General features: G+C 51.5%; 5 protein-coding genes across 5 annotated transcripts; 2 read left to right on the top strand and 3 right to left on the bottom strand.

Annotated features, from left to right (window-relative positions):
* Positions 1-39: 39 nt before the first annotated feature.
* On the bottom strand, positions 40-1,659 carry J4E82_005940 (uncharacterized protein; the record flags this gene model as incomplete). Its single annotated transcript, XM_051732200.1, has 1 exon — positions 40-1,659. One exon carries the CDS (start codon positions 1,657-1,659, stop codon positions 40-42), a length of 1,620 nt encoding a protein of 539 aa, XP_051587991.1.
* A 4,014-nt stretch (positions 1,660-5,673) lies between these two features.
* J4E82_005941 (uncharacterized protein) lies at positions 5,674-6,828 on the top strand (the record flags this gene model as incomplete). Its single annotated transcript, XM_051732201.1, has 4 exons — positions 5,674-5,906; positions 5,961-6,213; positions 6,270-6,397; positions 6,447-6,828. 4 exons carry the CDS (start codon positions 5,674-5,676, stop codon positions 6,826-6,828), a joined length of 996 nt encoding a protein of 331 aa, XP_051587992.1.
* A 123-nt stretch (positions 6,829-6,951) lies between these two features.
* J4E82_005942 (uncharacterized protein) lies at positions 6,952-9,284 on the bottom strand (the record flags this gene model as incomplete). The annotated part of the gene is made up of 4 exons (XM_051732202.1): positions 6,952-8,136; positions 8,184-8,907; positions 8,969-9,122; positions 9,173-9,284. 4 exons carry the CDS (start codon positions 9,282-9,284, stop codon positions 6,952-6,954), a joined length of 2,175 nt encoding a protein of 724 aa, XP_051587993.1.
* Positions 9,285-11,266: 1,982 nt separating this feature from the next.
* Positions 11,267-13,214, bottom strand: J4E82_005943 (uncharacterized protein; the record flags this gene model as incomplete). Its single annotated transcript, XM_051732203.1, has 2 exons — positions 11,267-13,068; positions 13,118-13,214. The coding sequence occupies 2 exons, from the start codon at positions 13,212-13,214 to the stop codon at positions 11,267-11,269; spliced, it is 1,899 nt and encodes a 632-aa protein (XP_051587994.1).
* Positions 13,215-13,575: 361 nt separating this feature from the next.
* J4E82_005944 (uncharacterized protein) lies at positions 13,576-14,439 on the top strand (the record flags this gene model as incomplete). Its single annotated transcript, XM_051732204.1, has 1 exon — positions 13,576-14,439. One exon carries the CDS (start codon positions 13,576-13,578, stop codon positions 14,437-14,439), a length of 864 nt encoding a protein of 287 aa, XP_051587995.1.
* Between the last annotated feature and the right edge of the window lie 535 nt (positions 14,440-14,974).

Raw genomic sequence — 14,974 nt, forward strand, 5'->3', positions numbered from 1 at the left:
CAGATGTACCTGCAGAGATAAATTATCGGCATGGCTAAGCTAGCTGGACCAGAACCAGCCGCTGCCCTTCTTCTTTTCTCCATTCTTTGACTCGGCCTGTACCGATTGCGTATCTTGGAACGCCTTCCAAGGATCGCGCGGCGGTTGATCATCTCCTTGGCCGCGCTGGGTGTGTACAGTCTCCGAGCTTTCTTCTCGTCCATCGGCGAACCGCTTCTTTAGTACCACTTTGGTTGTTATGGAGCCATCAGACGCGACAGTTCGCTCGGTCGTCGTAAGCGTGGAGAGAATTGAAGGCTTCGCCTCGTTCATCTGCTCAGCGATCGCAGATGCTACCGAGGTGGGCCCGGGTGCTGAGGCTGGGCCTCGCGACACAGCGTCCATACGCTCGTACACATCCATCTCAGTCTCTGCTTCCTCATCTCTTTCATGTGCTGCGTCCAAAACAGTATTGTATGTGTCACGCCTGACAGTGTCGGCGTAGGGGAACCGGTCCTGCTTCGGCGTGGGAGGATCATCGTGCTGGTCTTCATGATCGTGGCTGTATTCGTAGCTCGGCTCGTCGCTCGTCGCAAGGTGAGGGCAGTTTGGCTCCTCATCGCGATCCATGGTTTCTTCCAGCTGGCGTTGCGTGATGGGAATCTTGCCATGAACCCAGTAGCTGTCCGATGTATCGTCATCCACACCGCTAGGATGACTGGTCTCTGATTTGTCCTGGAGCGTCTCACTGCGCTCCTGTAACAGTGGTGTCCTCCTCCTTCCCCAGGCTCTCCGTTCGCTGCCCCTCATACAGTGTGGAGATTCGGCCTGTTCGGCTCGTAGGAGATCTTCGTAGGCCGCTTGCCAAGGCACGCCGGCCTTGTCCATCTCGCGGTCCTGCTCGAGTGCGCGCGGAGAATAGGCAGCGTCATCGATCTGCGATGCATCTGCTGGCGGCGGCCATTGCCAGGATTTGGACCATGTCCACACGTGGGGCTTTCCGTCTTCTGGGCGAGATTCGTTGTAGTTGTCGAACTTTGCGGCGTCCGTCACAGGATCATCCCAAGCCTTGTCCTTGAACTCCTCGGCCAATCTTCTCGCTTCTGCCTGCATCCGCAGCAATGTTTCTAATTGCATCCACTCCCTGGCCCCATCTTCTTCAGAGGCTGCCCATGAGCCCCTGTTTTCGTTGTCGAAAGGTCGAGGAAAGCCCCAGTCCCACGACCATCCCCACTCCTGACCCTTCTCGTTGGCCACCCTTTCAACGAGGCCAGCATCATTCTGTCGCGTGATCTGCAGCTCCTCGCTCTTTGTTGCATCGCCAAGTATCTCTCTTCTTATGTCATCAGCTTTGCGATCGAGCTTCATGAGGGTTTCACTATTGCGCAACACAGCCTGGACATCGCCAACCCTGAACAACTCTCGGCCTTCATTTCGCAGCTCGGCAATGTCAGCTTCAATGTCGCGAAGCTTGGCACACTGCCGTTCGTCGGCCTTGCCAAAAAGACATTGCTCGCGTGCGTGATGCGCGTTGTTGTAGTTCGCGATGGTGGCGGGAAGCGTGAAGACGGTGTTGAGGAGCGACGAGACCTGGGAATCGGCGAAGCGGCGGAAGGCGATGAAGGGGTTGTCTTCGGGTCGGGTGTGATCGCGTCGATTATTGTCGTTGTTGTTCGTCATACTGTACTTGCACTTCTGGAGTGGACATGTAGGTGTTCGTGATGGTGTTGGCTGATGGTGGGGAAGATGGGGTCGAGTGATGCCTGGAGCTCGGAGATAAGGCAGGCACGCGTTACCCGACGCGTAAAGCACATGCTCTATTGTCGACAACCAACCATCTCTCTGTCACTCTACACCTGCGAAACCGAGCATCATGAGGATGCACTCATCTCCCCCTAGTCAGTGTCTTGCTTCTCGTTATTCAGTCGGCCTCTCTTCATCTATTCTTACTCTCCCCAAGCATGCACTGCCATCTACCCCACATATGCTGAGCCGGCTATGACGATGCTCCAAGATGTGCCAGGCCTCTCAGCATGTACATTCGCATGTACATTCTGTATACACAACCGAGTTTCATCTATTCACCAACTCTCAACATGCACCCCCTAAATCCACCTACGTATTACAAGAACATTTGAGTGTTGCATCGCAATTAAGGCATAATCTTGGCTTTCTTGGGATCTGCGTGACTCCGGGATCCTCTCGGCAATCTACACACGAGTCTGGCTTCAACACCATAGGAAAGATCATCAACAGTACCTTGAACCCCACCAAGAGCATCGCCATTCTTTGCGTGAGACAAACGCGTAAGGCTGTTACGAAAAATACCGCAGTGGATATATTCATAGCCAGATTACTCAAGCACTGCCTACGATCTACACGTTATCGGCTTACCGCCCACTGCCAGCCAAGGAGCCAAGTCCGTGGCACGCAAAGACAATTGACTTCAAGGCCTTAGATCGTCCCGGATTAGAGCCGCACTGTCAAAATCTAGGGCTGCCCTGTCGAAGCAGCCAAACAAAACGCCTGTTTCCGGTGACCCATGATACGACTCCACGCTCCAGCGACGCGATGTGCGTCATCCCAAGCGGAGTCGCGGAGGGCAATCCCCGCCTGTATCTCTTTTCATTCTTGGACCTTTCCTACTAGGGTCTTATCGACCAGCGATCGAATACCCACATTTCCTGTTTCTGGTCTTGTGAATATGTTTTGAGTATTGTGTCAAAAGACTAAACACGTCACTTGAGGTTTGACATGAGTGTATAAGAAGGGAGGGTAAACGCCCCATCCCGAACTCAGCTTACAACACATCAAAGTCTTACTTCACAATTCAACCGCACCTCTAATCGAACGCCCTCCGATTGCCCATTCAGGAGCAGCATACGACACCTGCGCGATTACTGTACTACGGACACCGAGTTTTTCCACATTCTGCCGTCCTCTCTCCTATAAAGCTGCCCAACTTCACGACGACACTAGCGCCACCAACGACATCGCAACTACTTCTTCATTCGATTTCCTCTTCAACTTCACATCGCCAACATGCGCTTCTCTATCATCATGGCTACCTTCCTCGCTAGCGTTGCTGTCGCTATGCCCGATCCTCTTCCCCAGGGCTACTCTGGACCCTGCGCCAAAGATAACTGTGGTGTTAGCGGCCAGGTATGCTCAGGAGGCGCTATCTGTGTGGGGTGGCCAAGCGTGGATCCTGCCAAGAGGAAAGGATGCACTTGCAGCCGTGGTTAGGCGTTTGGATTTAGATCTCGAGTGACAAATGAATGTGTGTACGTACAACATTATCGCAATGAGGACAAGGCTAATAGTCAGCAGATAGGTTAATAATGGGAGTGACTAGACTATCTACTGGTTTCTGTTTGGATAGGTGTATCATGAATGAATAACGAATTCGAAATCTTTCAAAAACCTTGTCTTGCTGTTGTCCTGGCACCGCCAAGGAGTAAAGAAGAATTTTGGTGATTGTGCACAGACTGATGATCTCTATCTTGGACTCACTACGAAGTTGATTGTGAAATGCTACATTAGGCTTAGTTGTATTGCACCGTTGCGACAATACATCCGCCATCCCCCTTCGTACTGATACTGATGTACTACATTCTAGATCGTCATAAGACAACAAATATCTAACCTAAGAATATCACAGGTTCACTAACATCTACCTTCGACGACCAGAACCTTCCATCAAGAATGTCCAGCGCAAAATCGTTGCCGTGCAGACCGAGGCTATCATTCAACCTATCTTACGATATCCGAGAACAAATCTACAGGAAAATCGAAAATAATGAGTGGGTAGCATGATCGCTATCTTGAACCAGAACAAGTACCAACTGGTCAGTGTAGCTCTTTCACTCACCTACGCCGAGTCAAGCTCCAAGTAGGTTTTCACGATACCCTGGACAGCCATCTTCACTCTAAAAATTCGGAATCATGGTGTATATGTTTCGCGTTCTCTTCGAATCCACCGTAGATCACGCGTACATCCATTTCGAGTCGCCCACGGATTCCGAGATGTCCCCGAGAGTTAAGTGACCTTCGAAATGACCCACATCCACAGCTACTCGATGGCGTTGCGCCTATTGGATTTCATCGAGAATTCGAGCTCAAAAACGGACACGAGTAGAATAAGGTGCCCACGAGCTATGCATACAACGATCATCACCCGCTTTCTCAAAACCTTTTAGTCACAGATCGGTCAATCGGTCTATGCGAGAGAAGCGAGTGGGTGCAAAGGCCATCTAATTATCCTGGGATTGTAGACCCAACGCCCAGTTTAGATTTTCCGTCGCTATGAGAGGTTCCACTTGGCGGTAAAGAGTGCCTCTGCTTAGACCGATGAGATCGGATGAGCAGACACATCCTTACGTGGAGAACGTGAATTGTTCAGCAACCATATTTCGGATTGCAATTTCTACATGGTGCGCCCCCGTAGAATTGAATCTTGCAGAAACATGATTTCCCACGACATACAGGGCTGTCGCTCTGTGAAAAGAAAAAAAAGAATTCGAATGTCGAGGAAGCGTCAACGGTTGTATGCAAGGTGATAAAGGGACAGGGAGAATAGGAACAACATGGGACGAACACTTCCGGGAGTATTATTTGCCTCCTAATCAGCCGACCCATATCTTTCTCGAAGTTATAGCTCGGAGAAGCTATTCATCTTTGAGCTGTTGGCCGTGATGTAGTGTAATATGAAGATGCTTTTTTCCTCAAATGACCGAGGCTCATTACACGTGTAAGAACAAATATCTTGCCACCCTTAGACCACACCTCACAACAAAAGCATGCAAATGACTGACATGGTATGCTACTCGAGACTGTTATGAATGTGATTGCATGTGATGAACGACGACGAACGTACCAGGTCAGCGCAACACCAAGCCCTTGAGAGCCTTTCTTCCCCGGATAGAAGGCACAACCCAATCTAGTCCTTCCCCGGATATGCTCCCCATATCTGACTCCACTGCGGATGAAGTGCCCCTAACGGCGCGTAATCGCTTACCGCCCCACGTTCATCAATCTGTATTCTCCACGAATAGAGGCACCCAAATCCTCAGTGAACACCTTTTGGCACCGGCAATACGCCCCAAGACTCATATCAGATCCCAAAGGATTAGAACCACGTTCCCGTGACGCAACTCCCTAGCGTGTATGCAGGGATCGGTTGTTGTGGCACATTGCATTTAACCGCGATTAAAGGTGCCAAGCTGGCTGTAAAGAACATTAGGACGGTGCTAAGGATGACAAGAACCGGCGCCGGAAGCTTCATTTAGATTAATGTGAAACAGCTTTGTTTCGTCGTTTATACTGCATTGGGGAGGCAAAGGGTGCGCTTTGGGTAAAGGCTGATCGACCACCTGCATACACCGTGGCGCATTAGATTAATCTTCCGCAGCTTGCTGCGTGTGGGTAATTGTCCTGGAGCTAATGCACTCTTCCCCATACTGGTGGCGGTGGATGCGCAGGAGGAACCGAGGTCGGTATGGTATATGGATATTGTTCGTAATGAGAGGGAGGGTGGAGACATCGCTAATCTTGTCTGTAATATCTGGATAGGGCCGAGGGAATTGGGAATTTGGTATAAGTAGGCTGAGGCTTGACAAAATATTGAGGTATCCGGCCACCAACGTTCTCTACAGTCTCCAAGTCAAGTAACAGTCTCGATAACTCGAATTCACCATGAAGCTTTCTCTCATCACCATCTTGTCCGCCACCGCGCTGGTTTCGGCTGCGCCTTTCGCTGAGCCCGAAGCCTTCCTCGATGAGCGCCAGGCTGCTCAGAGCATCGATGCTGCGATGAAGGCAAAGGGCAGGAAGTACTTCGGTACCTGCTCCGACCCAGGCCGCTTCAACAGTGGAAAGAACGGTGCCATCATCAAGGCGAACTTCGGTCAAATCACACCCGAGAACTCGTGAGTCTCGTGAAGCCTCGAAGCAAAAAGTATGCAGAGCTGACTGTTGGGTAGCATGAAGTGGGATGCCACTGAGCCCTCGCGTGGTTCGTTCAACTTCGGCACTGCCGACCAGACCGCCAAGTTCGCAAAGGACAACGGCAAGCTCCTCCGCGGTCACACCACCGTGTGGCACTCGCAGCTGCCCAGCTGGGTTTCGTCCATCAGGGACAAGGCCACCTTGACCACTGTCATGCAGAACCACATCAGCTCTTTGATGGGCCGCTACAAGGGTCAGGTCTACGCCTGGGATGTCATCAACGAGATGGTACGTACATACTCGCGGGGAGGATACACGCAGCACAGGTACTGACTATCCATCAGTTCGAGGAGAACGGCAACTTCCGTGCCAGCGTCTTCTACAACGTCCTTGGTGAGGACTTTGTTCGTATTGCATTCGAGGCTGCCAAGGCTGCGGACCCGTCTGCGAAGCGTTACATTAACGACTACAAGTAAGCACAACTTCTTATGCGGAATGTTATTATACTAACAAATGCTCAGCCTGGACCAAGCTTCCTACGCGAAGACCCAGGCCATGGTCAGGAACGTCAAGAAGTGGATCGCTGCCGGCATCCCTATCGATGGTATCGGTTCCCAAGGTCACTTGCAATCTGGCCAGGGTGCCAACGCCCCAGCTGCCATGGCCGCGCTTTGCGGAGCAGCTCCCGAGTGTGCGCTCACCGAGGTCGACATCCAGAACGCCCAGCAATCCGACTGGACCAACGTTGTCAAGGCTTGCTTGAACCAGAGCAACTGTGTTGGTATCACCGTCTGGGGTGTCCGCGACTCCGACTCCTGGAGGCCTCAGGGCAACCCGCTTCTGTTCGACTCCAACTACAACGCCAAGACTGCTTACAACACTGTTCTTGCTGCTCTGAAGTAAGCCTGTCGCGCGCCATCGATGGTGTGAAATTCTGTATATATCTTTTTGGTTGGTGGTTGGGGAATTTGTACATACACGGAGAGAATGAAAAAGCTCTTTGTCTACCTATCCTGACGCTGCACTTCAGTCCATCTTGTTTTCTCGCCCAGTGAGGATGCTCTCCTGCTGCGCGGTCTTCAACGCCTTGATGATACTAACGCCGGCGTCCGCGCTTGCACCCGTGTCCGCCTGCTTGGTCCAGAAGATGTCGGCTGCGTTGATGCGAACACTCTTTCGCCTCTCCCGCTCAGTTACATCAAGATGTGACTTCTTCTCTGCGGTTGCCTCAAGCTCATCCAGGTGCTTCTTTCTCCTCGCATACCGTTCAGCTCTCTCCTTCCGTGTTTGCTCAGAGCCGATCCTGGATAACGCGAATCGTACAGCAGCTCTAAAACCCATAAAGATATGCTCTGAAATAAGGATGGTGACCGGTAGACTAGCCCATGTACTCAAGCCAAGATACTCGCCAAGGAATCGCTGGGTACCGAACATGTGAACGATAGCAGCACTGCTAATACTGCCCAGCCATGTCAACGACTCTAGACTAGCTACCCATGGTCCGATGCCGTCGCTACGTGTCGCATGAGGACGCTGATGTTCAACGCAGATCTTCAGAAAGTCGGACCGTAACTCGATCCAGTTGTTGATAAAAAAGCCAATTGGTACCAGAGGCCACACGGGGCTAAAGAGTGCGAGGTAACCGAACTGGATGACCATCTCTGCAATGTCTTCCTGTACATTGTATGGTGGCCTTAACGCTTGCCTCCTTGTGCGGCGCAGAAAACGAGACTCCGCAGGATCTTCTTCCATTGGTCCTACGTATGAGTCGCTGCTCCGATTATGCGCTCTTTTAGCTTGTCGGTCGCGCCACCATTGCTTTAATTGCGTCTTCAACCAGGGCAGCGCAAGTTCCTCTATTGCGCCTGACACCTGTCCAGTAACGGTGAGTGCTATGACTTCATTGCGCAGCCGGTCAGGATCAGCTTTGAATACTGTCTTCGACCTGTTTTGCGCGCCTAGTGTCGCATCGATAACGTTCTGCAATAACGGTACAACTTTTCCGCTGAAAGGTACGTAGACGAATGCCGTGAGAAGTATTGGCAGGTAATTTGTGATCGAGTTGAGCACAAAAATCTTCTGTGTCAGCGACATTTCGTAATGATCAGCTGTTCGATGGTTCTCGTATTCTGTCAATGCAGTAGCAATGTCTTCCAGGAAGTTTGTCGCATATGGTAAGAAGACGGCGAGAAGAACAGTAGGCAAGTATTCCTAGATCGCAATTAGGTTTATTCAGCAACGTTCGGCAGTGTACTTACCAAATAGAATTTGTAGGGACCTTCGTATGCCTCGCCGATGAATGTCTCAATAGTGAAGACAAAAGCGATAAGAACTCCAAGGAACAAAGCACTAATGAGGACGAATGGTACGACGACGAGCTGCCGCACAATCCTCTTCCACCTGGGAAATACATGTCGTATCCTCCCGGCTGAATCGATAATCTCTTGCTCGTAACGGAATTGTGGGCGGTTCACCTTGAGATCACCTACTCCTCGTGTGTTCCATCGAATAGCAAGGTCGGTTTGCTTAATCTTCCAATACTCCAAGAACACTGTGCACCAGACACCAATGAGTAGTGCAAAGAGGAGAGAGTATTTTGGTAGGAATGCCCAAGCAAATATGCCAGCAGCACACGGAAATGCCAAAGAACGGAAGTAAGTCTGAATGAAGGCGAAGTAGAAGGCAACTTTGGCGCCCCACAGATCACGGATACGATCTAGGTCTGCTGGTTCCAAGAACACACGTGTGCTCAAATGCGCCAGCAATGCGCGGTTCGCACCTTGGTTGTGTAATGGGAAGATGGAAGTCACATTTTCCCATGGAGGAAATCCTGGAGTGATACCTGCTCCTCCAAGCTCCTTGCGCCAGTTGACGAGGTGATACATTGACAGCAGGTCCTCGGCTTCGAAAGCTGCGCTGACTACAGTCTTTGCAGTACCGCCAGGATGATTCTTGGTGATAGCATACAGCCAGTCTTTGACTCTGTAAAGATTACCAGTAAGCTTTGTGCTGGGGCAAATAGTCCATGGACAGCTCCACGTACCGGGACTTGTAAACGGTGTTGCCAAGCAGGTCTCTAGGCGCTTGCACAAATACCAGCAATGTTTGGTCATAGCCCGGGCGTACCTCAGTATTGAGGCCTGCAGCCTCTAGATCATGCAACAACGTCTTGCACTCCGCAATGGCGACATCGGCATCTAGCGGTTGTCAGCCAGCCGCCTCATGGGTGTGATCACACAGAACATACCGACGCTCCCAAAGTCATACACGACAACATACTTGTCGTTGTATGTGATGTTCGCAAGCTCAGTATCGTCGCTGAGTGTCGTATCCGATCTCTTCAAGGGTTTGATTTGCATGACCAGAACGGCTTAGGACAATCCAAAAGCAAGGATGGAGGTCGAGACTGCGAAAAGTAGGGGTCCATAAGTGTGGCTGGAGGTTTTATAGGTGCCACTGAAGCGTCGTCATAGTGCCTGTTCGTGGCTGCTGTGGAGTCGGGTAAGCTTCAGCTGTGCCGCGCATTGGCGACCGCAGGTGGAACCAACGCTCCTGAGTGCCAAACTTAGCACTTGGGTGCCGATTGATCCGGACCGCGGGGGAGTAGCGATCATCATCTTCAATTACGTGTTGACGCGCGGGAAGTGAAACAGAGGAATACCTCCGCACGACGGGACTAAGATAGATGGGATTATAAGGTCTCGGACGTGAGAATGTCGTTGGACGTTTACTAGACACTTGGGCGCGCTGTCACATGTGTGCGCTTGTTCTGGACTAGCGCCTGATGTCGATGACGCAGATCCTTTGTCGATCCACGAGTCGACGCGTCTCGACGCGCTTCCTCATCAACAATGCTTCAGAGCCCCCTTTGTTTGCACTTATCTCGCTTGAGCGCGCTAGACGACAAAGAGTAGGCAGTAGAATCAGACTTGCATTATTTGACGACCCAGGCGCCAGCAAGTTACACAAGTGTTGAACCCGCTCTATGTAGCCATGCGTCAAGAGATCGAGGTGACACCAAAAACACCGATGCCAAAGGAATACGGCTATCTTCCAAAGGGCGACCGGTACAAGACGCTCCACTGCCGCAAGCTTACTCATGAAAAGGGCCGGAAATTATACATTGTTGTAGATAAGAACAAGACGATCGGGATTCGTGTCCCTCTGAGTGTCCTGCACAAGGTTCACACTCAAGCAAAACAAACGCTGTCTACTCGCCGCGCTACAACAGCGCAACGCGATGCTACTGATATCGCCAAAGCAGCTGCCGAAGTAGACGTTCAGTTTCCAAAGATACCTGCAGCGGCCAAGGAAACGGTACTTAGGCACGGCTTCAAGAAGCATTCTGGGAGAGTCGGTCGAACAAGTTCACTACCGTTATCGCGGAAAGTCTTGCTTGCTGTCATTGCGCATGTACGTCATATGCACACCGATTATGATACTCTACTGGAGAGGGGAAAGAGCAGGGAAATCGCAAGGAAAACTACAAGGAAAGGGATTGAGACAGTAATACAAAGATGGGGATACGCCAAAGGTGCGAATCAAGCAGCGCTACCTTTACCTCTGTTAATGGACTGACTTTATCGCAAGATTTGTCCTGGTATTTCCGTACGGAGAGAAAATCACCCTCTGAAGGACCGAGTTGAGCTATGCTTGTTATCATTCAAGGATGTGAGTCAATAGCTAGATTCCTTTGATCTACATTTGTTGATCCGCTGACCGTAGCCAGATTCGGTACCATTTCTGACCTTCGCGACAATCAGTAGACAGTAGTCATACGCAAGCGACCCGCTGGAAGTCTCTCCCACCTGACGCCAAACGTCGACAGCCTGATCAGGACGAGAAGATTACCGACAAGGTGATGTCAAGTAGAAACCCAGCTATATCCACCGAAACAGTCAACGGTGACTTTGATGACTCAGGAAATGGAGTTACCAGATCTAGTCACTTCGTAATTCGGATTAGATTCCATATACAAGAATAACTCCAGGGGTGCGTCCAACCTCTTCGTAGTCGATGTAAGCACGATGGTTTCATCACGAGCACGAGTGGGGGGGCTTTTGCGAGAAAAGGGTCAAGACATTAGCGCAAATAGGCACAAGGAGTCATTGCAGAATTGCAAGAATGAAGTGCATTTGAAGAACAAACGCTTGTGATATGGTATCGGTTATGCAGAAAAAGATGTTTACAGACTCCGCTCACTCCACGCTATGCCATGATCCAAAGCCCATGTGACGCCTGACCGTGATCCTATAGTTTCGCAGTACCTTGCCTTTTTGCCTATGAGGGATATCCAAATCCATGGCTGTTGCTTGTATATCCAAAAAGAAGCCAGCAAGTACTAGCCTTCATCCGAGTCGACCACCATACTCTCCCCAAAAGCGCTAAGGTCTTCGTCTGCTACGCCTTGTGCATGCCGTCTCCTACGACCTCGCCTGCCCGCACTGCGATTCTGTTCAATCTCACGCAGCTTGCCATTCATTCTTCGTTCTAACTCTTCAATCTCTTCGTCTTCGTCCGCACCCTCGGCCATATCAGCCCGTCCAGATTCGAGGAGCCCACTTTCTGACTCGTTCATCTCCAGCGCGCGATTGAGGAGATCGGTAGCCATAGGGTCCTGGGGTGAGACGGCGAGGGCTTCGTGTAAGGTAACGATGGCATCCCAATTTCGATGAAGGTTCAGGAGCACTAGTGCTTTCGCGGTGAAGACGCTAGGGTCCTTGTTGCCGTGGCGAAGAACCTCGTCAAATGTCGCAAGTGCTTCGTTAAACTGATCACATTTTCGAAGTGCGTGGGCAAGGTTTATCCGTGTGGGAATCCAAGCATCCGGATCTGCTTCATTTTGTTCCGAGAAGGCCAGTGCACGGCGAAAGAATTGTATAGCGTCTAGCAGCTGTCCTTCGTGGAAGTAGACAACGCCCATCTCGTTAAGAAGACACGGATCGTTCTCGCACAGATCATATGACGTCTTCAAGTATTCTCGTGACAGGCTGAGATTGTTCAACTGAAGGTTCTGCATACCGAGGAAAAGCTGTGGGAGGTGCGAGCCCTGAAAGAGGCGTGCGGCGGTAGAGTAGGCAGAGATGGCTTGATCATGCTCTCCTTCTGCGGCAAAAGTATGCGCGAAACCAATCCAGGCAGGGCCAAAGTGTGGATCCATCATTGAGGACTTGGAGAAGTAGCGGCGTGCTTCAGCTATGCGACCGATGGCGAGATAGTAGGTACCGACAGCAAACCAAGCGCATGGTTCTGAGGGGTTCGTGTCCGCGAGTTCGTGCGCAAGCAGGAACAGAGTGTTTTTTTCCCCAAGCTCATGCAAGGACGCTATGTGTATAGGCATGATGTTGAAATTGTACTTGTCGTTGGCGAGGACGGCTGATGTAAGGGCAAGGGTATCACGGAAGCGGCAGAGGGTGAACATGAGGTCGGCTTTGGAGAGGACGATATCTGGATTCTCGCCAAGATTGTAGTGGGTTGTGAGTGTCTCGGTCGCGTTGGCAAACTCCTCTGGTCTGGTGTACTTGGACAATCGCGTGGTGTAGAGTGTCTTGGTGAACGAAGCCGCCTCTTGCGATAGCGAAGGGTTGTTGGTGACGTTGATGGTGTCGAAGTTGAGCGACTCCAAGAACTTCCACTCCTCCTCGGGCGCCATGAGTGAGTTGGACATGAGCGCATCGAAGGCCTCGAAGCATTGCACGTCAATCTGCACCGCTGTCTTGTAGCACTCCTTGGCCCGATCGAAGGAATTCTGCTTTGCATAGCATACGCCTCTCAGATAGCACATGCCTGCTTCCGACTTGATGTTGTTAACATCCTCCCGATCACGCTCCTCGCTGGTGGGTAAGCGCTCGTTGCGCGAGCCGTTCTTGTTCTGTCTTGCGCCTGCCCGTGTGTTGACATCGACATGCCGCAGTTTGGTACGCGTGTTGCCTGGCGCTGAGATGAGATGAGTCGGGTTCTTGTCGCCCAGTATGCTCAGAGCCTCTTCCAATTTGCCCAGCTTTAGGGAGCAATGCGCGGCGAGGTATCGACATTGTGGTGTACGTTCGACGAGGTTTCCGCGTGCCAGGAGTGATTGCGTCCTGTTGTAGTTGCCGGTGGTGAAGTGTACCTGGGCTAGCCAGAATACATCTTGGTCGTCATCTACGATATCCCGTCAGTGTGCGCTAATCCATAGATGCGGTCTTCATACCTGTCAAGGCCAGCAGTTTGTCTGCGACGAAGATGGCTGTGTCGTACTGGCAGCGGTTGAGGGCTTCTTGGCGCCACTCACGAAGATATTTCTCCATAATTTTGCTATTGCATCGGACAGAGTCTGTCTAGGCAGGTCAGCAGGTTTCTCCAAAGAAAAAAACGTGTCTCCAGTCGAGGTTGCAGTAGACGGCGGCGCGGTGATGGTGCCAGGGTCGCGCCTACCTGACGCGAGAGCACATGTTTGCGGGGTTCCTGCAGCAGCGGGCCGCCTTAGTCAGCCAAAAGTTCCGCTCCAAGGTCGCCTTCACCTAGACGTGATCTCCGACACTCAGCATCCGCTACCACATCGCGACCGCATCACGCGACGTCTTCGTTCACACAACACAAAACGCCTCTGGATCCCAAAACTACTATCCCGAATTCCCGATCAACGTCGACTTCGCATAATCCGCCGCCATGTCTGAACGAAAAGTGCTCACCAAGTACTACCCACCAGACTTCGACCCCTCGAAGATCACGCGTCAACGCGGTCCCAAGAATGCCGGTCCCAAGCTGATGACGGTCCGTCTCATGGCCCCTTTCTCCATGAAGTGCACCCACTGCGGCGAGTTCATCTACAAAGGGCGCAAATTCAACGCGCGCAAAGAGACGACGGATGAAAAGTACTACAACATCGCCATATTCCGCTTCTACATCCGATGCACGCGATGCTCCGGCGAGATCACCTTCAAGACCGACCCCAAGAACATGGACTACGAATGCGAGCGTGGCGCAAAGAGAAACTTCGAGCCATGGAGGGAGGCCAAGCTAAACGAAGAGACCGAAGAAGAGCGCTTAGATCGCATAGAGAGAGAGGAAGCGGAGCGCGATGCGATGAAGGAACTCGAATCAAAAGTCCACGATGCGAAGACAGAGATGGCCATCGCAGATGCTCTAGACGAGATCCGGTCGAGAAACGCTAGACTGGAGAAGGCAGACCGCGAAGGCAAAGGAACCGATGTCCCGCCCGATGCGGCCGACGAGCGACGGAAGAAGCAAGAGGAAGAAGATGCAGAGGCTGCACGACAAGCCTTCTCAAACCGGAGCATGCCTGATATCGGCGAGGAGACAATCGATGAAGATATGTTCGATGCACCTGTCGAAGTACCTGTGGTCACAACCTTCACCAAGAAGCCAAAGGAAAAGAAAGACTTCAGCGCCGCATTAGGCATCAAGAAGAAGACGCCTGCATCGGCTCCTGCGCCCCAGACGAAAGCTGCTGCGCCACCCTCAAAACTATCCACCATGCTTGTAGCTGGTTACGACAGCGATGATGACTGAGCCACGCCTGGAATGACTATCTCACACATTCTCACAATAGCAATCGCGGCATACAAACCACAACGCCGTGCTGCGCTGCATCCCATACTATGACGTTTGGGCGCAGTGTTGTAATACTAACCGGTCACGCGGAAAGCTGCTAGGATCTCATGTACCCCAGAACATGGTTAGTCGCATCGGTAGCCAACCACGAAAGTTTCACGAGCTTATTATTATAGTTAATCGCAACATTGTTATGGCACTGCATTTGTCCGAACTGCCGAGGCTGCTCAGGTAGCGTCTTGGAAACTGGTAGCGCCGGAGAAATGCCACATCCTTCGTATACAACTCTAATCTAACCCCACACCCTCTTGCCAAACCGGGGTTTATTGAAGTAATGCCGGATTTTCCCCGCACATGTGTTCGATTTCCTGACTTGATGTTTCTAAGTCCACCGAGGCCTGGGTACCTTGCCCTCTTGGGAGGGACAGCCGTTGCGGGATGCTCGGGACATGGTACTTTACACGGACTGCGTGGCAAAGCTAGACGGGCACAT

The sequence above is a fragment of the Alternaria postmessia genome (genome assembly GCF_024291825.1).
Source record: "Alternaria postmessia strain BMP 2775 chromosome Unknown scaffold_33, whole genome shotgun sequence".
In the NCBI taxonomy this organism is placed as follows: Eukaryota; Fungi; Ascomycota; class Dothideomycetes; order Pleosporales; family Pleosporaceae; genus Alternaria; species Alternaria postmessia.